The sequence below is a fragment of the Gallinula chloropus genome (assembly GCF_964237585.1).
Source record: "Gallinula chloropus genome assembly, chromosome: 13".
NCBI classification, from domain to species: Eukaryota; Metazoa; Chordata; class Aves; order Gruiformes; family Rallidae; genus Gallinula; species Gallinula chloropus.
Window position 1 is genome coordinate 12,502,147 of NC_140098.1, and position 25,510 is coordinate 12,527,656.

The 25,510-nt window shown below is 54.9% G+C and overlaps 2 protein-coding genes across 2 annotated transcripts in view; both read left to right on the forward strand.

The window, feature by feature from the left end:
- Window positions 1-25,510, forward strand: part of LOC311196741 (protein NDRG4-like) — a gene marked incomplete at both ends in the record, with an annotated part of 721,213 nt that overhangs the window by 41,586 nt on the left and 654,117 nt on the right.
- The window catches only part of HYDIN (HYDIN axonemal central pair apparatus protein), a gene marked incomplete at its 5' end in the record, with an annotated part of 78,253 nt that overhangs the window by 12,359 nt on the left and 40,384 nt on the right, over window positions 1-25,510 (forward strand). Inside the window, 18 exons of the mRNA XM_084270367.1 lie at window positions 600-718; window positions 888-1,111; window positions 3,770-3,837; window positions 5,221-5,458; window positions 7,518-7,653; window positions 8,053-8,156; window positions 11,252-11,435; window positions 11,744-11,896; window positions 13,041-13,279; window positions 15,304-15,556; window positions 16,305-16,448; window positions 16,948-17,085; window positions 17,811-18,164; window positions 21,359-21,511; window positions 21,865-22,074; window positions 22,763-22,900; window positions 24,163-24,340; window positions 24,813-24,943. Coding sequence (XP_084126493.1) covers window positions 600-718; window positions 888-1,111; window positions 3,770-3,837; window positions 5,221-5,458; window positions 7,518-7,653; window positions 8,053-8,156; window positions 11,252-11,435; window positions 11,744-11,896; window positions 13,041-13,279; window positions 15,304-15,556; window positions 16,305-16,448; window positions 16,948-17,085; window positions 17,811-18,164; window positions 21,359-21,511; window positions 21,865-22,074; window positions 22,763-22,900; window positions 24,163-24,340; window positions 24,813-24,943 — 3,164 coding nt within the window. The remainder of the gene's footprint in view (window positions 1-599; window positions 719-887; window positions 1,112-3,769; window positions 3,838-5,220; window positions 5,459-7,517; window positions 7,654-8,052; window positions 8,157-11,251; window positions 11,436-11,743; window positions 11,897-13,040; window positions 13,280-15,303; window positions 15,557-16,304; window positions 16,449-16,947; window positions 17,086-17,810; window positions 18,165-21,358; window positions 21,512-21,864; window positions 22,075-22,762; window positions 22,901-24,162; window positions 24,341-24,812; window positions 24,944-25,510) is intronic.

The window sequence follows — 25,510 nt, forward strand, 5'->3', positions numbered from 1 at the left end:
AAATCCTCTGAGGAGCTGGGGATGTTCAGCCTGGAGAAGAGGAGGCTGAGGGGAGACGTTATTGCTCTCTCTAGCTCCCTGAAAGGAGGCTGTGGGGAGCTGGGGCTCAGCCTCTTCTCACAGATAAGTAGCGACAGGACGAGAGGGAATGGCTGCAAGTTGTGCCAGGGGAGGTTCGGGTTAGAAAGGAGGAGAAATTTCTTCTCCGAAAGAGCGGTTGGGCATTGGAAGGGGCTGCCCAGGGAGGTGGTGGAGTCACCGTCCCTCAGAAAGGTTGGATGAGGTACTTAGGGACATGGTTTAGTGAGTAATAGAGGTGGTGGGGGGATGGTTGGGCTGGATGATCTTGGAGGTCTTTTCCAGCCTTAATGATTCTGTGATTGTTTCAGGGTGCAAAGTGATGGCTCAATTAGAAAGCAGCCCAAGGGTTTGGTCAGAAAGGGGAAAGCAGCCCAAAGGCATATCTGCCAAGGGAAGGGTCCTGTACCTTTCTCTGGATCTTCCTGGGCTGATCCCTGCCAGCCCCAAGTCAGAGGCTAGAGCCTGGAAAATGCGGGATCAGAGGGAATTGATGTTCTGACATTGAATTCTCTCCCCAGGCCGTGAGGCCAGGCTGCCCCTGTACATCGAGGGGGAAGGTATAGGGCCTCGGCTGCGCTCCAGCTTTGAGCATCTGGACATCGGGGATGTCTTCATGGGAGCAGCGCACAAGTACGAGGTGAGCTGTGAGAGCTAGCAGGGCTTGGGCTGGAGCCTGGTGGCTCCTTGTGGGATTTCTGGCAGCTCAGGAGTTGAGCAGGGCAGCTCTGTGCCAGCTGGACAAAGCCAGAGGTTCTATGGAGTTGCCATAGAGGTCTATGCATTTCCATTTTGCCTTCCTGCTGCAGGTGGTGCTGTTTAACAAAGGACTCATCCAAGCTGTCTTCAGCTTGGTTCCTCCAACTACAGTTCTGGGCTCCTGCTTCACCTTTCGCCCCAGCGAGGGGGAGATTTTGCCAGACAATCTCCAGGTCATCCAGATCTCCTTCAGTTCCACCATCCTGGGGCAGTTCACAGAAGAATTCAAGTTCAATGTGAATGGATCCCCCAAGCCCGTGACCTTGACTATCAGGTGAGTGGGGAGGTTACAGAAGCTTGGTGGGCACATCTGGAGTTCTCTCTGGGTAGTCATCTCCCACCTGCCTCATTTTCTGGCGAAGCAGAGAGAAAAAGGTGTTGTGGGAGGTCTTGGCGTGGGGATGCTAGGTTAAGAGCTGAGACCCTTTAACCTTGGCTCCAGTTTGAACCTTGCAACCCAGGGGTGATGACCTTCCTTCCTTCCTACACCCTCAATATACCCTGTTTAACTCTGAAAGACTTGTGCCTGTGGGAAGCACCTTGGCCTTCTTGGTGGAGCTTTCCAGGACACTCTTGGCACAGAGTTTGGTGGCGACAGGTTCCTATCGTGACCCTTTGACACCCCAGTGTGATGATCCTGGGGCTGTAAATGACTACCCATGCTGGAAAAAGTTTAACTGGAGCTTGTACAGGAAAGGTGTGGAGATGCCTGCTGCCCAGGGTGGGTACCAGGAGCTGGTAGCTCCTTCCCCCTTGGGTTGCGGCAGGCGTGTGATGGGCTGTAGATGGGTCTGGGATGGGTCTGTGATGTCCCACGTGAAAGCACAGCAAGGCCAAAAGCACTTTGGAGACCTTTGAGCAACAGGCCAGCCTGGGTGATTTTGTGTTTTATAATCCTCTGTTAAGAATCCACCCAACCTGGGTAGCAGCAGGCTCAGTGTCATCCCTCGCACTCCTGTGTTGGGACAAGGTGTCCTCCCAGCTCCTGTGCAGCGAGTGCTGCGCTGCCTCCTTCCTGCAGCTGGAAAAGCGCCGATGCAGGAGCCTGGGAGCTCTCTGCAGCAAGAACTCGGGCATCATCCTGTGGGCCGGTGCTGGTGCAGAAGATAATCTGCACCGAGCCGAGGGGGGAAAGAGAAAAGGCTGATAAGAGAGTCAAAGCTCCTTTCTCAGGCTCTCAGCAGCGGATAAACTTGTCCCAGTGGGTCATAACCATGGGCTGGTGGGATAGTGTGGTGTAGGCAGGCAAGCTGTGGGGCTGGCTGTGCCTCCTCGGCCACCAGCCTCCTGCTAGATCAAGGTAGCCAAGAAATGAAAGGAATCTGCAGTGGGTTTTGCCGGTGAGGCAAGAGAAACAGGTAAAAACAGAACAAGAAGTTTATTGCTTGAAGAGAGAGCGGGGAGTCGGTGTGACCAACTTGAGCTTCAAGACACCCGCCTGCTCGAGCTGAGCGCCCCGCTCCTCGGGAGGCTTTGAGCGCTGGATTTAGTCCCATGCGGAGAACAACTCCCAGTTGGATGTGAGCTGGCTGGTGGGACACTGGGCTATGAAGAAGGGAACGAGGATGAGTGTTTGAGCAGTTCTTTGTTATCCTTCCCACTCAGCAAGAACCCCCTAGTCCACTAATGCTGCCATAAGATGTGATCGTTCCCAAAACATCCGCGTTTCCCCCCAGTTCCTTGCAAGCCGCACTGTTACCGGCTGTGGGGCACAGAGCTCTGGGTTGGCTCCTTGCCTGGACCTTCTGGGCAGCTGCTTGGGTTTGACTCGAGCCTGGATACCAGCGCACTCAGTAGGAATGGGAGCCTCCTGGCAAGGCTTGTCCTTGGCACTTTCCCAGTGTGATCCCCACTCGTTACCTGGCAAGTGCTGCAATGGAAAGCAGGGCTGTGCCCTTCCCTCCATCCCAAGTAAGCTCTTAGGGCTTGGGAGGTTGAGTCTGACCCTCTGAAGTCCTTGTGGAGGAACTTCAGCAGCAGTAGGGATCTCCTGCTGATGGAGGTCTGAGAGTTGAGGAAACTCCTGCCAGGTGCCCAAATTGTAGGTGACTGTTCTTTAAATGGAATACAAACCCAGGGCCTTGAGCGCTTGTTTCTTAGGTGCTTAGAAAGGGATGCTGGAAGTGGGACACCACGGATCAACGCGGGTCCCTCCTGTGGGATGCTGGGCTCTGTTCGTGTGCGGGACGGGACTAAAGCTGGAAGGCACCATTCGCTGTGCTCCCCGATTTAACTAAGAGGCGGAGCTGGGCTCGGGTGGCATCAGCCATGAGGTAAATTCATGAATGGTGTGTGGCTCCAAGGGCCGATTTCAGGCAGTGATGGCGAGTTTCGGAATTTGGAGCTGATTTTAGGGACAGGAGAGGAGGTGTGGTGGGTTCAGGGCCCCGTGTTTGGTTTAAGATGTGTTGTTCTTGGCTGTGTCAGCAGTGAGAAGCTGATACATTCCTGTGTAGAATTGTTGCTGATCTTGTTGTGGTCGGTGGGTGTCTGTGCGCTCCCCAGGATTCTGATAACTGTGTGGATCCAGATCTCCTGAGAAGACGCTCATACACTCAATGGAAACGCTGGCTCCAGCTGAGAAGGGAACCTGAGGAGGGTTACTCCATTGAGTCCACTTTTGTGTGGGCATCTCTACCCATGTGTTACAGATGGGGAAACCGAGTCACGGAGCCATCGCTTGTTTGCGGCCCCTCATTGAGCCAATTTGGGGGCATAGCTTTGCCCTATCCTGCCTGACACTGTGCCCTAAGCCCCATCTGATAGCTGCTGGCCACCTTCTGTCCCCATGGATGAGGGCAAGGGTGTGAGGGTCTGGTTTGAAACCCGCCGTGGTTCTGACACTGGCTCTTACCCGCCCGAGCAGCAGGGAGAGCTGAAAGCTCTGCAGTTCTCTAACTCAGCCAGTGCCTTTGTCTGTCTGTCCTCACAGTGGCTGCGTCGTTGGACCAACGTTCCACTTCAGTGTGCCTTGCCTCTACTTTGGCGAAGTCTCCTTCGGTGAGTGCGCCCTGGGCTTGGACCGCGGGCCGAGAGGTCCGTGCGTTACCGAAACGGGGTGCTTGGAACCTCAGAGCACCCAGAATGTGTGTTCCTCTGCAGCAGCAGCCTTCAGGGTGTTAAAAGCAGGACTGATACCCTTGGCAGCAGCATGGCCATGAGGGTATCAGTCCCTGAAAGGCCCCGGGAATGGGAGATGGGGAAAAAAGGATGATGCTGGCGGGGGAAAGAAGGGCGATGCCTGGGAGGGGGAGAAGGGCGACGCTGGGGTAGGGGGAAAAGGAAGACGTTGGAGGGGGAGAAGGGTGATGGAGCTGTGAACCAGCCTGGAGCTGCTCTGGATAAATGTTGGGAGGACAGGAGCCATTCGGTCCCCTGACCCTTAGTGTGAAATGTTAATAAGTGCTGGGAGGGCAGCTTGTTATCACCTACCCCATAATATGCCCAAGCCATAGCTCTGCACAGAGCTCCTTCCCTGTGTCCCCCCACCCCGAAAGCCCAGTTCTGCTGTGCCAGCGCTGGTGGCTGAGCATCCAGAGCTCCATTGAAATGCAGGTTCTGGTTCTCCATCTCTGCCTCACAAAAGGCTTTTTACTGAGATGAGCTGAGGTTTTTAATGGGAAATCAATTGTGGATTGATGGAAGGGCCGTTATTGAGGTGGGCCAGCCAAACCAGATGTCTTCTCCTGGGCTGGTCTCCTGCCTCTGCAGAACATCCCCACTGAGTGGGGTTATGCCACTGGTGAGGCAGGGAAAGCTGGTGTCAGAGCTTTTTGAGCAGTAATCAGACGTCGCCGTTCGTTAAGGAAGGTGAGACACGGCTTCTGCTGATTTCTCAGCCAGTGTCAGGCTCAGCTCCTGCCAAGTGGGCTGCAAACCTTCACGTGCTCCATCTGGTCGCCCTGAAACAGGAGATGCCGTAAGGATCCAGCTAACAAAACTGCATCAGAGGGCTTTGCATTGGGTTGTAGCTCCCCATTTCATCCATCCCTGCTTTTACTGCAGCTTCTCCTTGGTGCCAACCTGCTCTTCTGTATTGCAAACCACGGGGGGTGTTCATGGGGAGTTTTATGGATCCATTTCTCAGAGTAAATGCTCTGTCTGGCTGCTCGCTCCTATGAGAGATGTAACTGGTGCCGGTGTCGGGGCAGCTGAGAGAGAAAAACTCATGGCTTTGGGCATCAGAGCTGCCAAGGAGGGATCTCCATCACCAGCCTGGCACAGAGCTTCCATGGCAATGAATTCCTTGCTGGGCTTCTCAATTAGCTGCAATTCAGATTGAAGAGAGCCAAACTCCAGGCGCAATTTTACCGTGAGGGGCTGTTCACCCCAGGAATGTTGGGATAATGGGGGCATAAATCCCTCTGTGTGTCTCTTCCTCAGGCTTCCCTCGTACCTTGTCGTGTCGCCTCAAAAACACCTCCTTGGTGCCCATGACTTTCCACCTCCGCATCCCTGGGGACGGCTCGGGAACGCCCAGCGTTACCAGCACTGCTTGGCTGTCGAATGACGATCCTCAGCCCTGGAGATCGGGAGCTGAAGGTTCCATCAGGCCAGCCGAATTTACCATCGAGCCTCGCAGCGGGACCATCCATGCCCTGGGATCCAAGAATATCAAGGTGTGGGGAGAATCCGGCCGGCCGTGCTTCGGCAGATGGAGCTGAAGCTTCACTGGTGGGGAGGAGCCGGGAGGGCTTTAGTGATGGGAGGGAGATAGATGCACTTCTGTTGTCTGGGTTGGTCTGGGGTGTTTGTGAAGGGGCATTAGTTTGTTTCCAGAACCATCCGCTGAGCATCCTGTGCCCTACGGTCAGGTGCGGAAGCCACGTGTGTGCTTGAGCGCTGCGTGGAGCCGTGGCTTTGGCTTAACCGTGGGCAGAGGAAGGATGAGGGCAGCGGGTGGCCATTAGAGAGATGCCCTTGTGTAAAGCAGTTTGCTTTTCTTCCCGGACTTGTTTCCCCTCTCCCGGTGAGCAGAGGAGCTGCATTCACTGCAGCCATCCCTAGGGGGGGCTGAAGCAGCTCTGCCAGGCGTGACCTGCACCCAACTTCTGGGGTCCTTTGCGTTTGGCCCTGGCTGTAAAGCTGAACTCGCTCGGTTTGAGGCAGCGCATTGCACCGGGAGTTACACTGTTGTAGCTGAGATTAGAACTGAGATTAATTTTAATACAGTGGTGAGCAGAGCAGTTGTCTGATTAGGCTTTAATTCAGTTTACACACACCCTGTTAACCACACGGGGTGTTGAACCAAGCAGATGCTGTCAGGAGACCTTTATTGCTCTCAGACTCTGCTCTACATATGGACCAGCAGAAGGATTAGGGGAAAATCCTTCTCCTTACCATGGAAGGAGAATCAGGGGACGCCACACACGGAACGATAGTTTTTGGGGGTGCTGAAGGTCTTTGACGCTCTTCTCTGTCACCAGGTCACCCTGTGCTCCAACACTGTGAAGAAGTACAAGCTGGTGCTGGTGGTGGATGTGGACGGTGTCGGCAAGGAGGTGCTGGGGCTGCCCCTCACAGCCAGGTATCGGCGCTTTCCTTCGCGGCGTGTCCTCTCTCCTGGTGCATCGTCTCTCCTCCCCTCACACAAAGGCCAGCTCCAAATGAGAAGTATTACTTAATGAGCTCATTAAGCAGGGCTTTGAAAGCAGCCAGTGTTGAGGAGCATCTGTGCTCACCAGACAGGCACGGCCCCCAGACTTTAATTAGATTAATTAGATTAATTATAGACCTCTTTCTTTGGTGGGTGATGTGTAACAGGCTTCCAAAGGGCTGTCTATCTCCTCCTTCCTGCAAGCAGTCAGTGGAGGAACTAGGGCTGGGTTGCCACCAAAGCACAGTGTTCCTTTGGGATGTGGGGAGCAGCCTGGTGTCTGTTTGGCTTAATGAAGGCACGTGCTAATGGGGAAGGGGCTTAGGGCAGGACTGGTGCAGGAAAAATAACAGCAAGATCTTCCGAAGGAGAAACAGAGTCCTTGATGCTGAGGGGAGCTCAGGTTTTGCTGCTTCCCTCTGGTCCTTTTGAGCATGAATGTTCTCACACTTAAGCCGGAAGTCATTCCTGCTGCAGCCAGGCTGGATCCCGCTGTGCTGTGGGTGTCAGTGTCATTACCAGTAGGATGCAGCTCACTGGTGCTTTTCTGCCATCCGGTCAGTGCCTGGGCTGTGATTTTATTTTTAACAACCACCCACTGCATAAGGCAGGTGCTGGCTCGGACCTTCCATCACCGGGGCAAGCAGTTGAGGCTCTTCAGGCCCCTTTTCTGGAGAGGAGGGAGTAGTTTCTGCTGAGATACTGGGCCATACTGCACCAATCCTTGGTGGGAAGGTTCCTCCAGAGCTCAGGGCTTGCTGTGGGACCGTCAGGAGGGTCTTTGCAGACCTCCTGGGGCTAGGGTTCCCGTCAGACAGCTCTTGGACAGGGCACGGCAATCTGCCAGAGCACTTGGCCGTGCTGGCAAGGCGCTGCGGTGCAGAGACCCCGAGTTTGCTCCTCCTTCACAAGAGGTGGATGAAGCAAATACAGGAAGCTGAAGGCAATTTATTGCTGTCGGGATAATACATGTCTGTCTGACAGTGACAAATGTGTTCTGCTCCACTGCGCCCTATTCAAGGAGGAAACACATTCTACGTTCTCTCAGTATCTCTAATTCCCTTTGGGACATCTCTTTGCCTAGATGCATCGCTCCTCGGCTGGAAGTGCTGGACCCCACTGTGACATTTGGACGGTGCTTCCTAAACTTCCCGTACGAGCAGACGCTGACCCTGGTGAACAAGAGCCACCTTCCAGGCTGCTACAGGCTCCTTCCTCAGGTTTGACATCGCATCTGCCCTCAACAGTTATCCAAGGGTTTATTAAGGGGATGGAAAATAATAACAAAGGGGTGGGGTAAGACCTTGCTGGTTTATATTCAGATGGGTTCTTGTTTGCAGCAAACCTTTGGGTGTAGAAGAACCCCCTCCTCCCGAATATAGACTTTGGGAAGAGGTTTGTATTCTAGTCTTTAGGTTGATTTTATGCAGGGTGGTGAAAAGCTGCTGTGAGGAGGCTGCTGGCATGGGAGTGTGTGTCTGTGGGTGCAGCAGCTTTTGGACCCCCTTGGGATGTGAAGCCCATCCCGGTCTCCCAGCTGGGTTCCGATGGTAGATGTTAAGGAGTGCAGGTTTCGTCGGAGGTCGCTCTGAATTTGAGTTTGATTCTGTCTCTTACAGAAGCACGAGCAGGGTGATGCTGTGCAGTACTCCAGCCCCATGCCCTCTGGGATCATCATGGGTTACCGGTCTGTCAGTATCCCGCTGGTGCTGGAAGCCCAGAAGTTGGGACATCATTCTGCTTCTGCTGTGCTCTCTTTGCTTGGGAACAAGAACTCCCCACTGGTGAGTCCTCGAGGTTCCTAATTCCAGGGATCCTTCCCGGGGCTGCAGTACGCAGCCAGGATGGACAAGGAAAGGGGTTCGTGGTACAAGCAACAGCCAAGGTCTAGAAGAGAGGAAGGCTGGTGGGACTTCTTGGGCAGGTGACAGTCTGAGAGTCCGATGTGGCACATAATTACAGATAGGAGAGACGGGATAACAAGCGCAGTCTGCAACCCAGCATGGTCCCTGGAGCTCAGACTCTGCTGCGTGATTAGGTGAGCAGGAGCTGCTGCTTCAGAGCAGGAACTTTTGTTCAGGAGGGCACTGGGACACCCTGTGTGAGAAACCATGCTGAGAGCTTGGCCCATCACGTCGAGAAGTATCCGTCATATCTCTGCGTAAAGCCCTGTGCATCTCCACACCCCTGGCATCTGCAACGCAGGGACTCTTCCTTTTTCCAGCACAGGCTTGGAAATGGTGAAGCATTCCTGATGATGTTTCTGGAGCCTCCTGAAAGATGCTGTTAGCGTTCAGGCATCCACAGCAGCAGCAGTGAGAGCAAGATGTAGGCAGGAGAACGCCTTGTGTAGTGTCCTGGCTTCATCTAGCTGAAATCAAGAACAAATTTAGTTAATTATATTTTAGATTAGAATGATATTAACTTTGGAAATGGCTGTTTCAGGATGTCTTGCCATCTCTCTGAGCATGGATGCCACAGGAACCTTAAGCTTTCTGTACCCGAAAGGGAGGCTGGCCTTTTGAAAGCAGGCTGGGGATTGAAACTGTCATTAAAACAGATGGAAACAATGCTGCGCAATCCCTGGATGCCAGGGAACATCTCAAGCCTGGCCTTTGTGGCTGTGCTGATAGGAGAGACAGGCAAGCCTGAAGCGGGACAAACCAGTTGCTTGGGCGTAGACGGGGCGTTTCCCTGGAGAAGGGGGATTTCTGCCCTCGAGAACCAGCCTGCTGTTTAACTGCAGGATCCTTGCAAAGCTTTTCCCCTTGAGCTAACGGCTTCTGGTTTCAAAGCTTTACCTTGCCTAAAGTATTTGCCTTTGGAAGTGAATGTCATCTTCATTTTCCTTGTGCTTCAGGTGGAGGAGCCCAGTTCTCCCTGGCAGGGGGTTGAGTGGCTCCACAAGCCCGTGAAGTCGTTCTTTAACATGCAGCATTTGCGCTCCCTCGCCGCGAGCGCCGGTAGAGGCTTCCCTGGGTGTACTGACCGCAGGGATGGGAGTTTCTAGCCGTGGGGCGGCATTCTCCCTGTTTCCTATAGCCTAAGCACAGTACTGGATTCATCTGAAGGTTTCTGGACTAGCAGAGCATCAACTTGCACATGCTACACTGGTGGCAAATCCTCCCTGTAGGGGTCCTGTGACGTCAGCCTGACCCCGGGGGAATGGCTGCAGCGCGTCATGATGGAGCAGAGCGCGAGCTGGCTCTGAAGTCACCCCGTCAGCGCGGATACCGAGTCTGCGGCCGCGCCTTGCATTGCGTTGAGTCCCTCTGGGTGTCTGTCGCTTGGTGTTGGGCTTGCGGTGGCTGCGTGCCAGCTTTGGTGTGGCGTATTCTGTCATCCTCTGTGGGAAGGAGCTGGTAAAACCCAGACCTGGGGTTACTGGTGGTCACTCGGACCGCGGCCGTCTGCCAGGGACAGATGCTCTTCTTTCCTAAAGGATCTACCGTGACGTTATGGTACCCAGAAGCAAAGGCAGAGTGGTACTGGGGGGTGTACGTGCAGCAGTATTACCCAGAGCAAAGCTGCTCACCTTTCATGGGTGTCACATTGCCTGTCACGCTGTTGAACAGGGTTTTTCTTTCCCCCTTTATGAAGACAGCAGATGAAGAGTTTTGTTGGGCTTTTTAATAAGCCTTCTCCTTGGTGAGGATTCATTGTGTTAGTGCATGTTCCCTCGTTAAAACCAGCTAGCCTGAGCATCTTCCAGATGTTATTGTGTCCACCTCCAGAGGGCTCTGCCCTGCCTTTGCTGCTTCCACCCCACTGCCACGGGGAAGCCAAGCCAGCTGGTGAGACACAGCTCTTCCCTCCAGCTCCTTCTTCCTGGCAGCTCTGGGCAAGCATCAGCAAGACCTCAGCTTTCCCTACCTCCCTCCTCCTAGAGCGATGAAACATCTATCATCACACAGCTTCAGCTTCTCATTTTTGAGGTATCAGCCTTGGTACGTGGTTTGTTGGGGTTTTTTTGGCTCTTGCACAGTGCCCTGTTAAGAGACAAGCGTTTACAGACACTGCTCCTTCTGCCTGAACTGGACTAGTGATTCTGACAGCTGTCAGTGTCTTTTCCTCGAGTGGGCCATCGTTAAAGGTTTTCCATCAGGGAGGCTGTTTTCTCTTGTGGTTAAATCCCACTCCGTGCCCTCCGGTGAATCGCACAGCGATTGTCAGTGCTGGGAGTTCTGTGCGTTTGGGTTCTGTTGAAGGGTTGAGGTGTTCTTAGGAGCTGGGCTTGTTCAGCCTGGAGAAGAGAAGGCTTTGAGGGGACTTCGTTGCAGCCTTCCTGTCCCTGAAGGGAGCAGAGGAACAGGAGGGAATCAGCTGTTCCAAAGGGCAGATACTGTCAGGACAAGGGGGATGGAGTGAAGCTGAAGGAGAGAAGGTTTAAATTAGATATTAGGGGGAAGTTTTTTAATGAGAGAGTGGTGAGGGGCTGGAACAGGCTGTCCAGAGAAGGGGTGGGTGCCCCATCCTTGGGGGTGTTCAAGGCCAGGTTGGATGGGGCCCTGGGCAACCTTATGTAGCTCCAGGCGTGGAGGTTGTTGGCCCTGCCTGTGGCAGGGTGTTGGAGCTCTCTGGTCCTTGAGGTCCCTTCCAATCCAGACTGTTCTGTGATTCGGAACTGGTGAAGTCCAAGCAGAGGAGATGAAGTTCCCTGGTTTTTAGCACTGTGAGAAGGTGTCTCAGCACAGGAACCCGTGTTCCTCCTCCTACCATGGTCTCTACAAGAAGAAAACTTGGAGGGTCTCAGACTGTGGAGAGAAAAACAATCCTGCTTGAGGGACAGAATGAATAATGAATCTCTTGTTCCTGTAGTACTGGTAGTGCACAGAGGCAGCACCGAGAGGCAGCCAATGGCCGTGATCTCTGCTGCCAAGAGCCTGCTTTGCTGGGGGCTCGCGCTAGTTTTCAGGGGGCAGCTGTGTGGGGGATGCGGAAGAAGTTACCAGCCAAGTACAGCTGTCTGGAAGTCATAGAGGACAGTTTGGGGCAAGATCCAGTGGGAAAAGGAGCAGGAGCAAGAAAAGGAGCAGGAGCAGGCATGGGGTGGAGGAAGGAGAGCTGAGCAAGGGGGAAAATCAAGTGTGGGGAGCTGATTTTCCTTATCCCCCAGTAACAGGGGCCTGTGGCTTCCTGATGGGATCACTGTAGATCCCACACTTGCTCCAGGCCTCCTGCATCGGTGTTACAAGACTGCAAACGTCCAACAGCCATAATCATCCCCCAGTCTAGGAGTGCCCTGAGAGCCATCTCTTCTTTAAACTTTCCCTTGTCTTTGTTTTTTTTAATCTTCCCTACCTGGAGCAGACCATCAGCTTGAAGGCCATTGGAGAGGGACCAGTTGTCCACGTGAATCCCAGCAAGATTGATTTTGGCAATATCCACGTTCTGGCAGACGCTTCCCGCACTCTCTACCTTTCCAACCAGAGTCTTATCCCTGCATCCTTCCGGGCAGAGGTGGTAAGTATCTGTGGGGATATTTCCCAACAGAAATGATGGCTCCATAGCAGCCTGGGACTTGATTTTTGTACGTGATGTTTCCATGTCGCTATCTGAGAGAGCAGCAAGGTATTCCACCGCAGCGCAGCAAGAGGAGCCCAGCACTGGGGGACCGCTCACTAAGGCAGGGAGTTTTCCTGGATGGTTGAGCAGAAATTGATCCTAGGTCCTTTTCACAAGTTCTGGCTTTACATTGTGGGAGGTGTTTTGCTCTGAGCTGTGTATTTGGAGCTCTGAGATGAAGAGAAGCCCGTAGCCTTTTTCTCCTGAAAGGAGCACGGGTTTCCTGACCATCTCCCTACTCTCTCTGTGTTTGTTTCAAGCTCCTCCTGGTGATGGAGACCATTGCTCTGCTGCCAGCTTGCTCCCTCTGAATGTGGTTTTAGGAGGACTGGGGGGTCCAGCACCCTGATCGCCCCATCTGTAAAGGGCAATCTGGGAAAAACGAGAGGAAGAGAGAGGAAGCTGGGGCCATGCCCACGGGGCACAGCTGGCAGGTTTCTTCCTGCTTGTTTCTTCACTGCCTCTCTGTAAACATTCAGAGCTGGATTTCCCAAAGCAGAGAGCGCCAGGACACCTCACTGCGGCTGATGATCAGTGGGAACGGAGTGCTTCAGTCCTGGGGGGGCTGTTGGGAAGCACTGCCCAACTCTTGGGGAAAGAAGACTTTGGGCACCAGGATTTTACGCAACCCGTTTGGCAGAGTTTATCCTTCAGGCTCTAGGCCAGATCCCCCGGCTACATAGCTGCTGCAGTGGGGTTTGAGCAGTCCTGGCCTCGAGCCTTTGTGCAAACCCGTCGGTGGGGAAGCCAGGAGAGATGCAGCTTGCCTTGGTGTGCTCTCCCAGGGGGAGGCTGGGGGGGAATAAAGCTTTTCCCGAAGATGAGCATCCCTTGGGCTGGGCAAAGCAGGGTTAAGGAAGTGGATCTGTTAAAGGAGGGTGCAATACAAGCTCCAGCGTAGTTGCTGTTTCCAGACGCTTGGATTTAGGGAAACGAAGCCTTTATGTATTTACCCTCATGTCTTTAGTCCTTTCTCCTGCACCCCAGCAGAGAGCAGGGTCCGTGGTGTCCGTGCTCACTTAGCGTCTGCCGTGTCTTACAGGCTGGCAAACGCTCGCGCTGCAGGATTGAGCCCAGTAAAGGAGTGATCCCCCCCGAGACCGACATGGCTGTGGCTGTCATAGCAAACTTGGATGACATCGAACAATTCAAGGACGAGGTGACCGTGTCCATAGAGAACAGCCACAGCTACAACGTCCTCATCCAGGCTTTTGGCATTGGCACTACCATCATCACGGACAAACCGCTTGCTCCAGAGCTCAACTTGGGCCCCCACTTCAGGTAAGTTATCTCTCTGCTCCGGGCTCTGCCGTGGGCCCAGCAAGGAGGAGTTCTGCTGAAATCCTTGGGGCTGGTTCTCCTCCAGCACTCCAGGTCCTGTCTCGGTGCCACTGAAGCCCCAGGAACTCCTTTAGAAATGTTTTCTGGGCGTTTTTCAAGTTGTTAGATTCCCTCAGAAAGCCACTGAGCCAGACACCAGTTGGGAAATCGTTCCCGACTTGCCCTGGGTTAGAATCCATGCATTTCCTTGCTTTATGGAGTAAAGATTTGGAAGAAAACAGCAGGTTCCAGAAGCCTCCAGCTGGGAAATGTGACGTTACAAGTAGAAACACAGTACACAGTACTTTTTGCAGTAGCATTGCTGTCTTCTTCACTGGCTGTGGAGTATCGTCTGGCAGCGGCAGAGAACCTTGGCAGTAGCTTGTTAGCAACTCCTTGACTAAATTACCAGCGCTGTTTGGTTTCCCTTCTGCCCCAGGGAGTCCGGGAGGAGCAGCAGAATTTGTCTTTCCCCTGTATCATCTCTGAGCTTGCTGTCTCTCTCCTCTCCCCTGCCAGGCTGCTCTCTATCAGATGTGGATACTCTTTCCTCCCTTCTCCTGCCTGTTTTCCTTGCTGTCTCTTCTGCCAGCTGCCACAGCACGGAGCAGCCATGATGGCTGCAGGACCGGCCCTGAAAGGGAGCAGAGGAGAAGTCTCCTGAGGTTGGGTGGGATAAAGGGAGAGGGTTAATGGCAAGAGCTTAGCTCAGAGAAGGGGATTGGTTTGATCCTACCGTGTGTGTCTGAACCTGGCAGGTTCTTGCAAACAGGGGAGGGAAATAAGGTTTTTCAAAGTGTTTGAGACCTCTTGGAGCATTCCTCGGAGAAGGAATCACCTTCTCCAGGTGCCTGTTCCTTTCCCTGGCCAAAGAGGGTCCCCAGTTCTCCCATACCCTAACCTTTGGTTAGAGCCAGCAGGTTAATCCTACCTTAAGCATTTAGAATAGATTTTAGGGGTGCAAATATGAACCCACAAGCCATCCACGTCAGTAGGGACACTTGTCCAGCATGTCCTGTGCTCCATGCGGCCACAACTCAGCTACACAAGGCAGAGGACAAGGCTACCGAGTTTCGTGTCCTCTGCCCCCCTTCGCCTCCTGGCCTGCGGGTTGTGGAGCGGTTGGGCTGCAACTGGGTGAGCTGAGGTGGGACCAGGGAGCATGGCAGATGAGTTGGGCTTTCCCAGAGCTGCAGGTTCTGCTCCAAGCTTTCCCCCGCTGCTGTCGGCAGCATAAACCGTTTCCTGCCCAGCTCGGGCCCATTGTTGTTGAGCAGCCTGTGGCCAGGGCTGGTTTGTTCTCTGCTGTCGCTGCTGCGCTTGCCTTTCGCTGCATGCAGCAGACGTGGTTTGCAAGCTCATCCTTGGACAGACACCAACTGTTGCAGGAGCTTCTTGTTTCCTGGCCATGCTCAGATTTATAGGGGGTAAAATAATTCCTGCAGCCTGGCCTGCAGTCAGCATTCCTTGATGTGAAGGACTCAATCTCCATGGAATATTAATCTGGCTTTCTATCGAGCTGGAGTTCTTCATCTCTTGTTGTTGCTCTGGTCCTTCAGCCGCTCCATCTGGTCTTGCTGCTGTGCTCGTGTCAGGGAAACATCACTTGATCCCACGTTCTCTCAGCACATCTGGCTTCCCACAATACAAAACCAGCTTCAGTGTTCAGCCCAAGGATGATACGTTGGGGATGAGGAGTCGGGTGCTCCTGAAGGGATGGGAGAGACGAGGGGGAATAACTGAGATGCTGATGTCCTTGGTGAAGCTTTTCCTTGCTCTGCGCCAACAGACCGTCTGCTGGATGCTGATAAACTTAGGGGCAACCAGGGTCTGGCTCTTGGTGTAACTTTGAGCTGGGTCAGTGGTTTTGGAGGTGGATTTGTTGCTGGGTGGGTGGTCAGATAAGGCCAGCGGGGCACTGAAGCCAGGTGAGTGCTGGAAAGAGGCAGTTCCTGAGCCATTTTCCATCTCTGCTTCTCTTCTAGCCTGGATCCCTGTTGTTACCACTTCAAGATAACGAACGCAGGACGACGCATCCATCGGCTCTATTGGAGAACGGAAGGTTTCCCCCCATTTCCCCGTCGTGGTCGTCTCCCTGCCATCCAAACCAAGGGCAAAGGTTCCTCCAAGAACACCAGGCCTGCCAGTCCCGTGTTTAAGCTTCAACCCCTGACAATGGAGCTGATGCCAGGCCAGACGATGGAGATGACTCTGGAGGGCTCCTCCAGCACTCCTCAGGTGAAGTCCCCCACGGGTGCTGAGCTCCCCATCGCATCACCTCCACTGGGGCTTCTCCTGCAGCCCCTTGACTTCTCCCTGAGAAGATGAACAAGTGCTTTCAAGAAAATATCTCAACGCCCCGAGTGACCATGTCAGCACCAGTTGCGCTCCTTGCTGGCCACCATCAGTTCTCAAGGGGTTTTTTTGGGGTGTTTCTATAGCTACCATCAAGCCAAGTTGCCCATAGCAAAATAGGGGCTGAAGGAACAGGGGCAAACGGTGGGTTACAGGGAAGGAAGGGCAGAGAAAATAAGTTAGGCTTAGCCTAGGAGCAGAGGCAGGGAGTGGATTGAGAAACGGCGAGGTAATTTCTCTGGGGGAAGCAGGGAGTAAAACCAATGTCCTGGGAAGGGAGGGGAGCGTCTGGGAGCAGCGTTATTTTCCCTCTGCAGACAAACATGGGCAGAGGGCTTGCTTAGAGCCCAGTCCTGGAGGAGAAAAACGAGCAGCCGGAATGGTGGGAGTGATGTTCTCCATGGGGGAAGCTGCTCCCAGGGGTCATTAGAATTGACAGTTCCACTTGTATCAGTATTCCCATAACAGCTCACCCCAGTGTAATAGTTGTGGAGGGTTGATGGCCAAGATCCCATGGCATGGGTTTATCCAGGCTATCAAATTCCTTCTGTGTCCACGGCTTGCAAATTCCATTGTGTTTTCTGGGCTCCCTGCTGGCACTTGGTGGGTGACGTGTGACTCTTGCCCACAGGTAGTGAAGGAGCGGCTGGTGTGTCATGCCATCGTGGGGAACCAGTTTGGGAAGACACAGATAATGCAAGTGGATGTCACGTGCGAGTTCATTGCTCCCATCCTGCAAGTGTCGCCCAGAGCAATGTCTTTCCGGGTGGAGAAGGTAGGTCTCTGGGTTGGGTCCTGGTGTTTAGTAGCATGGCTGAGGACTGAAAGCCCACGGAGGGGTGTGATGGCCTTCAGGGAAGGAAGTTAAACATCTTCTCCAAGTCCTCAGGGCTTTGCCATTGGTTTGAGCAGGACCAAGCTATTGCCATCAACACTGAGATCATTATTTCTCCCCTGTGGGGTTGGGGACCATCTCTCCAGCTCTATTTTGCCTTTCTTGAGCTGGAAGCAAAATAGAGCTGCTGAGCCCATGGCCAGGTGTGTGGGATCCACAAGAACAGCATGGGCCTCACACAGCCATCCTCCTGTGTTGGGACTGGGGCGGGAGAGCAGGGTGCTGTGGCCGAGCGATGCCAAACGCCCTCCTCACCCCCCCAAACCCCCCCATGAGGCACCCTGTGAGCAAAGCGACCGTGTTTTTAGAGGTGGGACTGCTTAACTTCACCGGAGGGCGGTGACTCACCCCCCTCCCTGTTTTTTCCCCTTGTCTTTAGCAACCCAGTGATGTCCTGAGCCTTCAATACAAGCCTCTCTCTTTAAAAAACACCTCCTCCCTGCCGCTCAGCATCGTCCTGACGGTAGAGCAACCCTTCTGGGTCTGCAGTGCGTCCCAGCAGCCCCTGCCAGACCAGGTGAGCAGCCCCAGACCTTCCCGCTAGTGGGGTTTGAAGAGGGAGGGGGGTGGGGGTGCGTTTCCATTGGGAAGCCCTCTGGGAGAGGTGGTTATTCCTTTGAATTGGCAGTCAGTTGGCCTGAACAGCATCAGGTTTGAAAAGAAGAGAAAAGACCAGCTCAATTGGGGAAATACCTCCTGGCTCTAAGACAACTAGGAGCAGGCAACTAGGTGTGGGCCAACCGTGTGATGAAGGTGTCTCTTGGAAGCCCTCCTTGGGTGACCTGAAGAGCTGCTTGCTCTCTTTGAGGGCAGCTCTGCCCTTGGGAAGGCCAAGGCGCTTGTCATCTGCGCTGCTGGTGGTGGGAGGTGTCAAACATGGGCTCTGCTAGAGACGTGTTGGAAGCACGGCTACTGCTGCCATGCAGGTGATCAGCCCTCTCCAGGCTGAGGGCACAGTGCCCTAGGGCTCATGTTGAGTGTGAAGACAAAGGGGTTCCTCTAGAGTCAGGGCACGCCAGGATTTATTTCCCTCTTGCATTATGGGTGCAGAGCACAAGGGGGTGAGCCTGAGAGTCTCAGAGAAGAAAGTTGTGCTGCATGGTCGGGGGCATGTTGTAAAGAAAACAAAGGCTGAAGCAAGAAGCCCACGTTGGGGTTGCACTTTGAACACTGAGGTGTTTTGTGCCACCAGACCTTGGGACTTCATCATACCGGTGATTAATACTCTTCATCTTCTTGCAGCCCGTGAAGCTGGGGATTGGGAAGGAACTTAATCTATCCATTGGGTTTAACCCTGCTTATGAAGAGGGTTGGAATAGCTGGGAAGCAGAGAGAACTCTGAAGATACAGTTTCTTGAACACCCTCATGAAGAGCAAGTCACCGTTCGGGGAGAAGTCTTCTTCCCGAATCTCCGTTTCCAGACCACAACCTTGGACTTTGGCTGTGTCTTGAATGACACTGAACATGAGCGCCACTTCCGGATGACCAACTGCAGCCCACTGCCCGTCCAGTACCAGTGGCTGTTCCTGGTGGACGACTCCACAAGCCACCTGAGGTACGTGCACCTCTCCTTGAAGCTCTTCGTCCGCTGTCCCGTTTGTCCTTTGCAAAGCCTGAGATGGTTTGTGTAGCATCTGACAAATCCCTTTCACTTTCCCTTGTGGAAAAAGCACCTCCCAACTTCAGGCAGGGAAGGTGCCCAGGGAGTGGGGCTTCTCCACAGCTTGAGGTGGGGATTTCCATGGCTCGAGGCAAACGCCACCTTGAACTGAGTTCTCGTGTTCTGCTGGCCATGGCATTCACACAGCGGCTGTTGTGTGTGTTCCGGCGCTCGTTGTGTGTTCCGGCGGGTTCTGCTGTGGCTTTGGGTGCAGCCGTAGGTGTCAGTAGGAGGACTTGTCCCAACGTCCCTGGGCACCAGGGCCACCCAGTGCTGGCCTGTGCTTTCCAAGCCCAAGAGCAATCTCTCAGTTGTGCTGTAGCGCATCTCTAAAGGCGTTTTCGAGCGGTTCTTCCCGCTGTGGCCTCTCTTGCATAGGTCAGAAGTTGACTCCGGGCACTTTGAATTCCAGCAGCCAATGGTTTTTCCATACCGCCCCGGGAAACGGAGCGAAGTTACCCATTGAGGGGCAGCTCTTCCGAGTCCTAGAACAATTGGCTTTGCTGGATGCAAGCCCGCAGGTGCTGGTTCTTCCAGCAGATGCCGAGTCACCCAGCTCTGCTGCCTTGAGGGTCCTGAGTGTCCTTCTGGCAGGATCCTCTGCTCCAAAGGGTTTGGCATTGCCCCTTTGCTGGCTCTTTAGCGCTACGGCCATTAGGACAGCTCCCTTTTCTGCTCCGCATGTTAATTAAGCGGTAATGTGCTCTCTCAGGGTCCCTCAGGAGACACCATGTGATCCTTGTGGCAGAGCTGGAAATGAAGACGGTCTCCAAGCTATTAACACCTCACATTGCTCATTAAGAGCCCGGCAGAAGGGCAGCATGTCAGATCTATTTTTCTGGTCCACGTTAAGCACTGTTGGTATTGTAAATTATCAGATGAAACTAACTGGGTCTGACATGGAGGGAATCAACCGTCAGGGCTGGTGACGGTGAGATGGACAGAATGGTGGCCAGACCGGTGTGTGGCTGGAGAGTTTCCAGGCGCTCCCGGTGCGTGTGCCCCATTGGCACAGGCACCTCCCTTCTCACCCAGAAGAAGTCAGGCTGCCCGAAGGCAGCTGAGGTACCTGGGTGCCCCGTGCGGTGCTGGGCTCTGTCCAGTTGAGGCACAGCAGGCTGGAGGCTCCAACCCATCCCAGCCCCAGCTCCATTCCAGCTCTGGCTCCATCCTGCCTTGTTACACGTAGAGAAAGCTGCCAGCATCGCTGCTTGCTCATGCCGACCCGCGGCTGTGGGTCACTCTTGGGGAGATGTTCTGCATCAGTGTCTGGCTGAGCCACAGAACTTCTCGCCGTGGCTCTGCAGGTGGGGAAGGCACGGTCTGGGGTGGCAGGTGCTTTTGGGAGGGTGCTGCTGGGTCTGTACAGCCCATGGCTGCCTGGCTCTGTCCCTTTGCGCCGCGGTCTGTGCTTGCTGCAGGGTTCGTGTGTGTCTCCCTCTGCTGCCATGCTCCCCACCCCGGTGAGGTGTTCATCCCTGTCCCCTTCTGCTGCTCCTTGCACCCGGCTGCCGGCACCGCCGCTATACCAGCATCCTCCCCAAGCACTGACCTGCTCTGTCCTGCTTATGGAGCTGCTGAGCTCCCACCGCAGGGCTGCATCCTGCCGAGGAGCTGCTCCTGCTGCCTTCCCTCCTTCCCACTGCAGCTCCACGATCAAAGCTTTGTTGTTTTCCAGGTTAACTCCTCCAACACCAAAATATTTCACAAAAGCCAAACCACCAAAGGAGGAGGGAGCTCAGCTGGAGTGCCCAGTGCCTTCAGAGAGCATCCTCGGGGATGGGAGTGTGGAGGAACTATTTGAAGCCCTGTCAGCGGTGGGGGATTCTGTCCCACAGCCACCAGATGCAAATGACACCCTGGAAACAGAGGTAGGTGTTTTTCTACACCTCTCACCAGCGTTGCCTCCCCCAGCTTACTGCAGAAGGCCCGTGCTCATGCCAGCCTTCCTTCTGCTGCCTGGAGAGCGGGCTTGGCAGCAGGGCCAGCGGCTGGACGCGAGCCTGTGGGGAGGGAGAAGTTGGAATCCCAGAAGGCTTTGGGTTGGAAGGGTCTGTAAAGATCAAATCCCACCCCCTGTCATGGGCTGGGACACCCTTGGTAGCCCAGGCTGCCCAAAGCCCCTTCCAACCTGGCCTTGAACCCTGCCAGGGATGGGGCTTCCACAGCCCCTTGGGCACCCTGTGCCAAGGCCTCACCACCCTCAGCACGCACTCACATGTAACCTCTGTGGGACACCACAGGCCTAGGAAAGTGCTGTCAGCATCTTTGGGAACACGTGCTTGGTGAAGCTTTGCTGGGTTTGGAAACGTAGAGACCACTAAAAGCATCGAAAGATGAGAAGACTCTGCCCTCCCCAGTACCTTATCTCCTGGGGAGATGCCCCATAAATCTTTTTAGTAGATTCTGCTGAGGCCAAGGCCGTAGCACAAAGCATGTCTTCACCTCTTGAACTTCCAGAGCAACCACAAAGCCCTCATCTATAAACAGGGGGTCAGAAGCCCAGGGCCAAGGTTCCTTTTGGACACTGGCACCTCTGAGGTTAAACACCAGCTCCTCACTGCCGGAAGACAGGAAACCATCTTGGCTGCCTTCTTCAGGAAGGTGCCTGTGGAGAGGAGTGTCCCAGCTGAGCTCCTCAGCTGATGAGTGCAGGAGATGAAACTAAGCACCACCCAGAACAGGAGAGTTGTGCCGAGCGCTTCCCAAGTCCTTATTTTCCTGTTGGTGGAGTTTTGCTTGCAGCTGTACTCCTGGTTTGTCACAGAGAACCTGCCCTGTCCCAGGCATCAGGCTTCTGGCATGTTCCTCGGGCAGCAGCGAACAGGCCCAGGCTGGCACCAGGCTGCACAATGGAACCCTTGGGGGTCTCTGCCGGCCCCGAGCACCTGGTGTACCCCGCTTCCTCCTGCAAACTGGCGTGTAGGATGTACAGTTGGAGCCCGTGTCTCATCTGCGGGTGGGCTTGGACCCATGCTCAAGCATTGGCAGGGACATACCTGTACTTGGCTTGCACCCAGGTCCCATCTCAGCTGCTTCCTGGTTTCATGAGGTGGTAGAGCCACGAGCGGAGTGGTCTGGCTCAGCCCCACCTGCTGCTTACTGCAGCCCATGGCACTTGTTTTCCAGCCTCTACCAGAGGGTGCTGCGGAGCCAGAGGGTGCTGTGGAGGCAGTGGGTGCTGCGGAGGCAAACAGCACTGTGGAGACTCAGAGCTCTGTGACCATCAGGCAGCTGATGTCATTTGTCAGTCTGGAGCTCCCCACCATTGAGGTGGACGAGGTGAGTGGGAACCTGTCTCGCTTCCGTGGTCACACTGGTGGCCCTAAGGACGTGTGCTGGTGTTCCTCTGGAGGCAGTGAGAGGCCGGTTCTGCAGCAGAGAGAGCTTCTGGCTGCCAAGAGACCTCCCAAATTACTCTAACGTGGAGTATTAATTAACGCATTCATTACTGAGTATGGGAGAAGATTTTTCCCATGGTCCTTCCACTGGCAAGCGGGGTGGCTGCAGGATGAGACTGGGTTTGAGGAAGAGGCCCTCCAGCCATGTCTGTCCTTTGCTCCAAGCTGTGGCTCTCTCCTCTCCTGCACCCATTTGCACACCTGATGTCTCAGTGTCTCTTCCCCTTCCTCCAGGTTTTCCACATCCTGCCGCTGTACGGCGTGCTGCAGCCGGGCGAGAGCGAGCGGGTCAGGGTCACCTTCTTTGGCCATGCAAACATCATTGCCCGTGTCACGGCGCTGTGCCGCGTGGAGGGAGGCCCGACCTACGAGGTTGCGCTGCGTGGGGAGGCCTCGCTCATCCACTACCTCCTGGACAGCACGGAGATGGACTGCGGGCTGCAGGTACCACGCGTTTCTCTTGGCAGGAATCCTTGAGACCATCCCTGGCAGGTGGCTGCCCACTGAGGTCCAGGACTCTCACTGGTTTGGAGGTGCAGCTTTGGGGTGCCAGGTCCTGTGTCCAAGCTGGTTTTAATGGTCATCTCCATTCCCCTTCCTGAAGCTGGGAATCCCTCCTCTTCAATGAACTCTGGCTCCCAGGGCAGGCGGTGATCTCCAGGGAGATGTGCCCTGAGACATCCATCTGCAGATCCGCTCCCAGATCCTGGGGTCCAAGGAGACGGTCTCTTTCAGTGCTCTCCATGGAGCAACAAAAGTAACCAGGAACAATGTTACCATGGGCTGGAAGGGACCTTAGAGGTCATCTTGTCCACCTTCACTGAGCAGGGCCATCTTCGACTAGGTCAGGTTGCTCAGAGTCTCATTCACCCTGACCAGATGTTTCCAGCAGTGGGGCATCCCCCAGTTTATTACTGACCTTTTTGTGGTGGTTCCTGCACCTCTGCGCGCTGCCATAAATATCTGCGTGGGTTCCTCAGGTTGGCCTGGGAGAGTCAGGTGCCCGTCCCTCCTCTTCCTCTGCCTCTCTCCTGCATTGTGTCCATCGGCTCTCATCCCAGTGTCAGCAGGAGCAGATTGCCAACATCCAGATGTGTGTCCTCAGTTTCCCGCCCCTCTGTCTTCTCTCCAGCTGTTTACCGAAGTCAATAAATCAGAGGTCACCCTGCGGAACAGCGGGAAGATGGGATTCACCTACGTGGTGCTGAGCCCCAGCACGGCCACCGCGGACAGTCCTCAGCCTGGCATGCCCCTGGTCCTGCCCAGCACTGTGAGTAGCACGAGGGGTTGACGCTGGCTCCACATCAGGCTGCCCAGGAGGGGGTTATAGGGGAGGAACAAAACGTTGGGCAAGCAGAGTCCTAATTGTACCGGGTGAAGTTGTGCTGGTACCGGCACTGGAGCGGGATGGTGCAAGGTCTCCTGAGCGTCTCCTTCCCCTCAGGGTTGGGTGGTGGGGCGGGACTTCCTCCAGGTCTCTGCCTGCCTCCTGTCAGCACTAAGGACATAAATAGTCCCTCTCTTGGGCACGCAGCTCCTGTGTCGGAACTCGTGCCGGCCCCTCACTCCTCCAGCTCATAGCATCCCCTGTCCCAGTTCTGCCTGGATCCCTCAGCTGAAGCAGCATTCCTATCCGTGTCCCTCCTGGCAATGGGAAGAGGAGGCCAAATGGCTTTCACATGTCCTCGTGCTGGTCTCCTGCGAGGGGTGACACTGCTCCAGAGGACGCGGCTCTGCTTGGCCCTGGGCAGTTGCTGCTGTGCCAGCAGCTTGGCAGGAGTTGCTTTTGCAGAGGCCATGTTGGGAGCTGGAGTCCAGGGCTCCGGGGACCAAGAGGTAGGATGTGTCCTGCTCAGCAGCTTCTCCCTGCGGCGTGGGGGGGAGCAAGGAGCTGAAGGTCCAGCCCAGTGAGCTGAGAAGAGCTGTGGCTGTGCCCTGTCCCCTGAGCAGTGTTGCCACCTGTTTGTATTGGCTCTCAACCTGGTTGGCATGAGCCCAACTCCAGGCTCAGACAGCTAGGAGCCCAGTGAGGAGGGGATTTGTGGGGAACCCCTTCATCCCTGGACCTCGTCCGAGCCTCTGCCTCTGCTTTTCCAGGGGTGTAAGTTTGCAGGTCACTGTGAGTCTAGATAGTGCCATGCACCCTTGGTGTAACCACCCAGGCAGGAGCTGTTGGTTGGGCTCATGAGTAAGAGGTCAGGCTCTTGGACACCAGCCTGGGAGCCACTGCAGTGCCATGACAGGAGCTGCTGGCCCTGCTGAGAGTTTGGGCACGCCGCTCCTCCTCCACAGCAGCTGGCAGAAGGGCTTTTCTTTGCTGCTTGGGTCTGGCAGAGGGTGGGCAGTGTTGGCAGGAGGACAAACCACAGCCCGGTGTAGGAGACTTGAGCTTTTGGGTGCAGGGAAGCTGGAAGGCGATGTGTTGTGTGAGAACCTGCAACGTGCCTTCTCATCTCAGTGTAACGGTGGTCTGAGCCACCCCTCCGCCAAGCCCTCTAGTTGAATTCCCCTCCTCTTCTTCCACACCTCCAGGGTTACATTGGTCCTGGCAGAGAGCAAGTGCTCACTGTCTATCACCTGCCGGGAGTGCCTGGAGTCTTCTGCAGGACCTTCCAGATCCAAGTGGGTCACCTGGAGCCAGAAGAGATCACCTTGAAAGGAGAGGGGACTTTTCCCAGGATTTATTTGGACCTTCCTAGGAGAATCAAGGGTGAGCACTCTCTGACTGCTCCTCGGGGAGGTCCCGTGGGGGTCTTTTTCTGCCCCCCTGTGTCGTCGTGCTCATAGGGCAGCTCACACCCACCTCCACCAAGGCTGGAGGTTTCAGGGCTGTTGTTCTTCTGGTTGCTTTCAAGAAGCACATGGGCTTTGCTCCAGAGAGCCATCCTGGCCAGTGTCATCTGTTGGTGGCCTGGATAAAGAGGACAGCTAGAAAGCAGTGTTGGGAAAGCTGTAACGTGGGCTGGCAGGGATTTGGGCAGGGGTGGGGGGGATGAGATGCTCCCATGTGTGGAGGAAGATGGGTGGGAGAGAACATAGAAGAAAAGCAGCATCCTCTTTCCATGAGTTGCTGGAGGAATGTGTTTGTGGGAAGGGCCAATGCTGGGGGTGTGGAGCTTCCCAGCTTTAATGGGGATGCCACTGTGCCCATGCTTCTATTTGTGACTGTTTTCTTCCTTCAGGAAACAAAAACTACGAGCAGATCCTCAAAGAGGCAAAAGCAAGGCTAGGACGAGACATCCAGAGAGACGACGCGGTGGTTGTCGGGGAGACCACAGCCACAGAGCCACCCATGGACGACTCTGGCATTGTGGTGAGACTGGCTGCTCACCCTGTTTGGCAGGGGCCACCCTCTCCCTGTGTCACTTGTCCCCCTTGCACGCTTCAGCTGGCTCCCTTGGGCTGGCCACAAACATGGGGCTCCACTGGTAGTGGTCCTTCCCGTGGGTGCCTGAGCTTCCTGAGTGCCCGAGGGGGAGGTCCTGAAGACTGGGCTCAAGTGACTGAGATGTGTCTCCAAGAGCTCTCAGCGCTGACCTGGTTCCCTCATGGAGAGAGCTTTTGTCTGAGCTGCGCTGGCAGCAGCTGGGGGCAGGCAGATACTTGGAGCTCTGGAAGGTCCTTGACTTGTTTGGTCAGATCAGCTTGTATAAAGGTGGCTGAGCAGGCAAAGGTGCTGGAGTTCATCTCCCTTCAGAAATGGTCCTGGCAGACTGAGCAGCTGGGCAGAAGGACCTCGTCATAGACTCTGTTGGGTTGGCAGGGACATCCAAAGGCCATCTACCCCCTGCAGCGAGTAGGGACACCTTTAAGTAGATCAGGTTGCTCAGAGCTTCATCCTCGCATGTCTTCAGGGATGGAGCCTCCACCACTTCTGTGG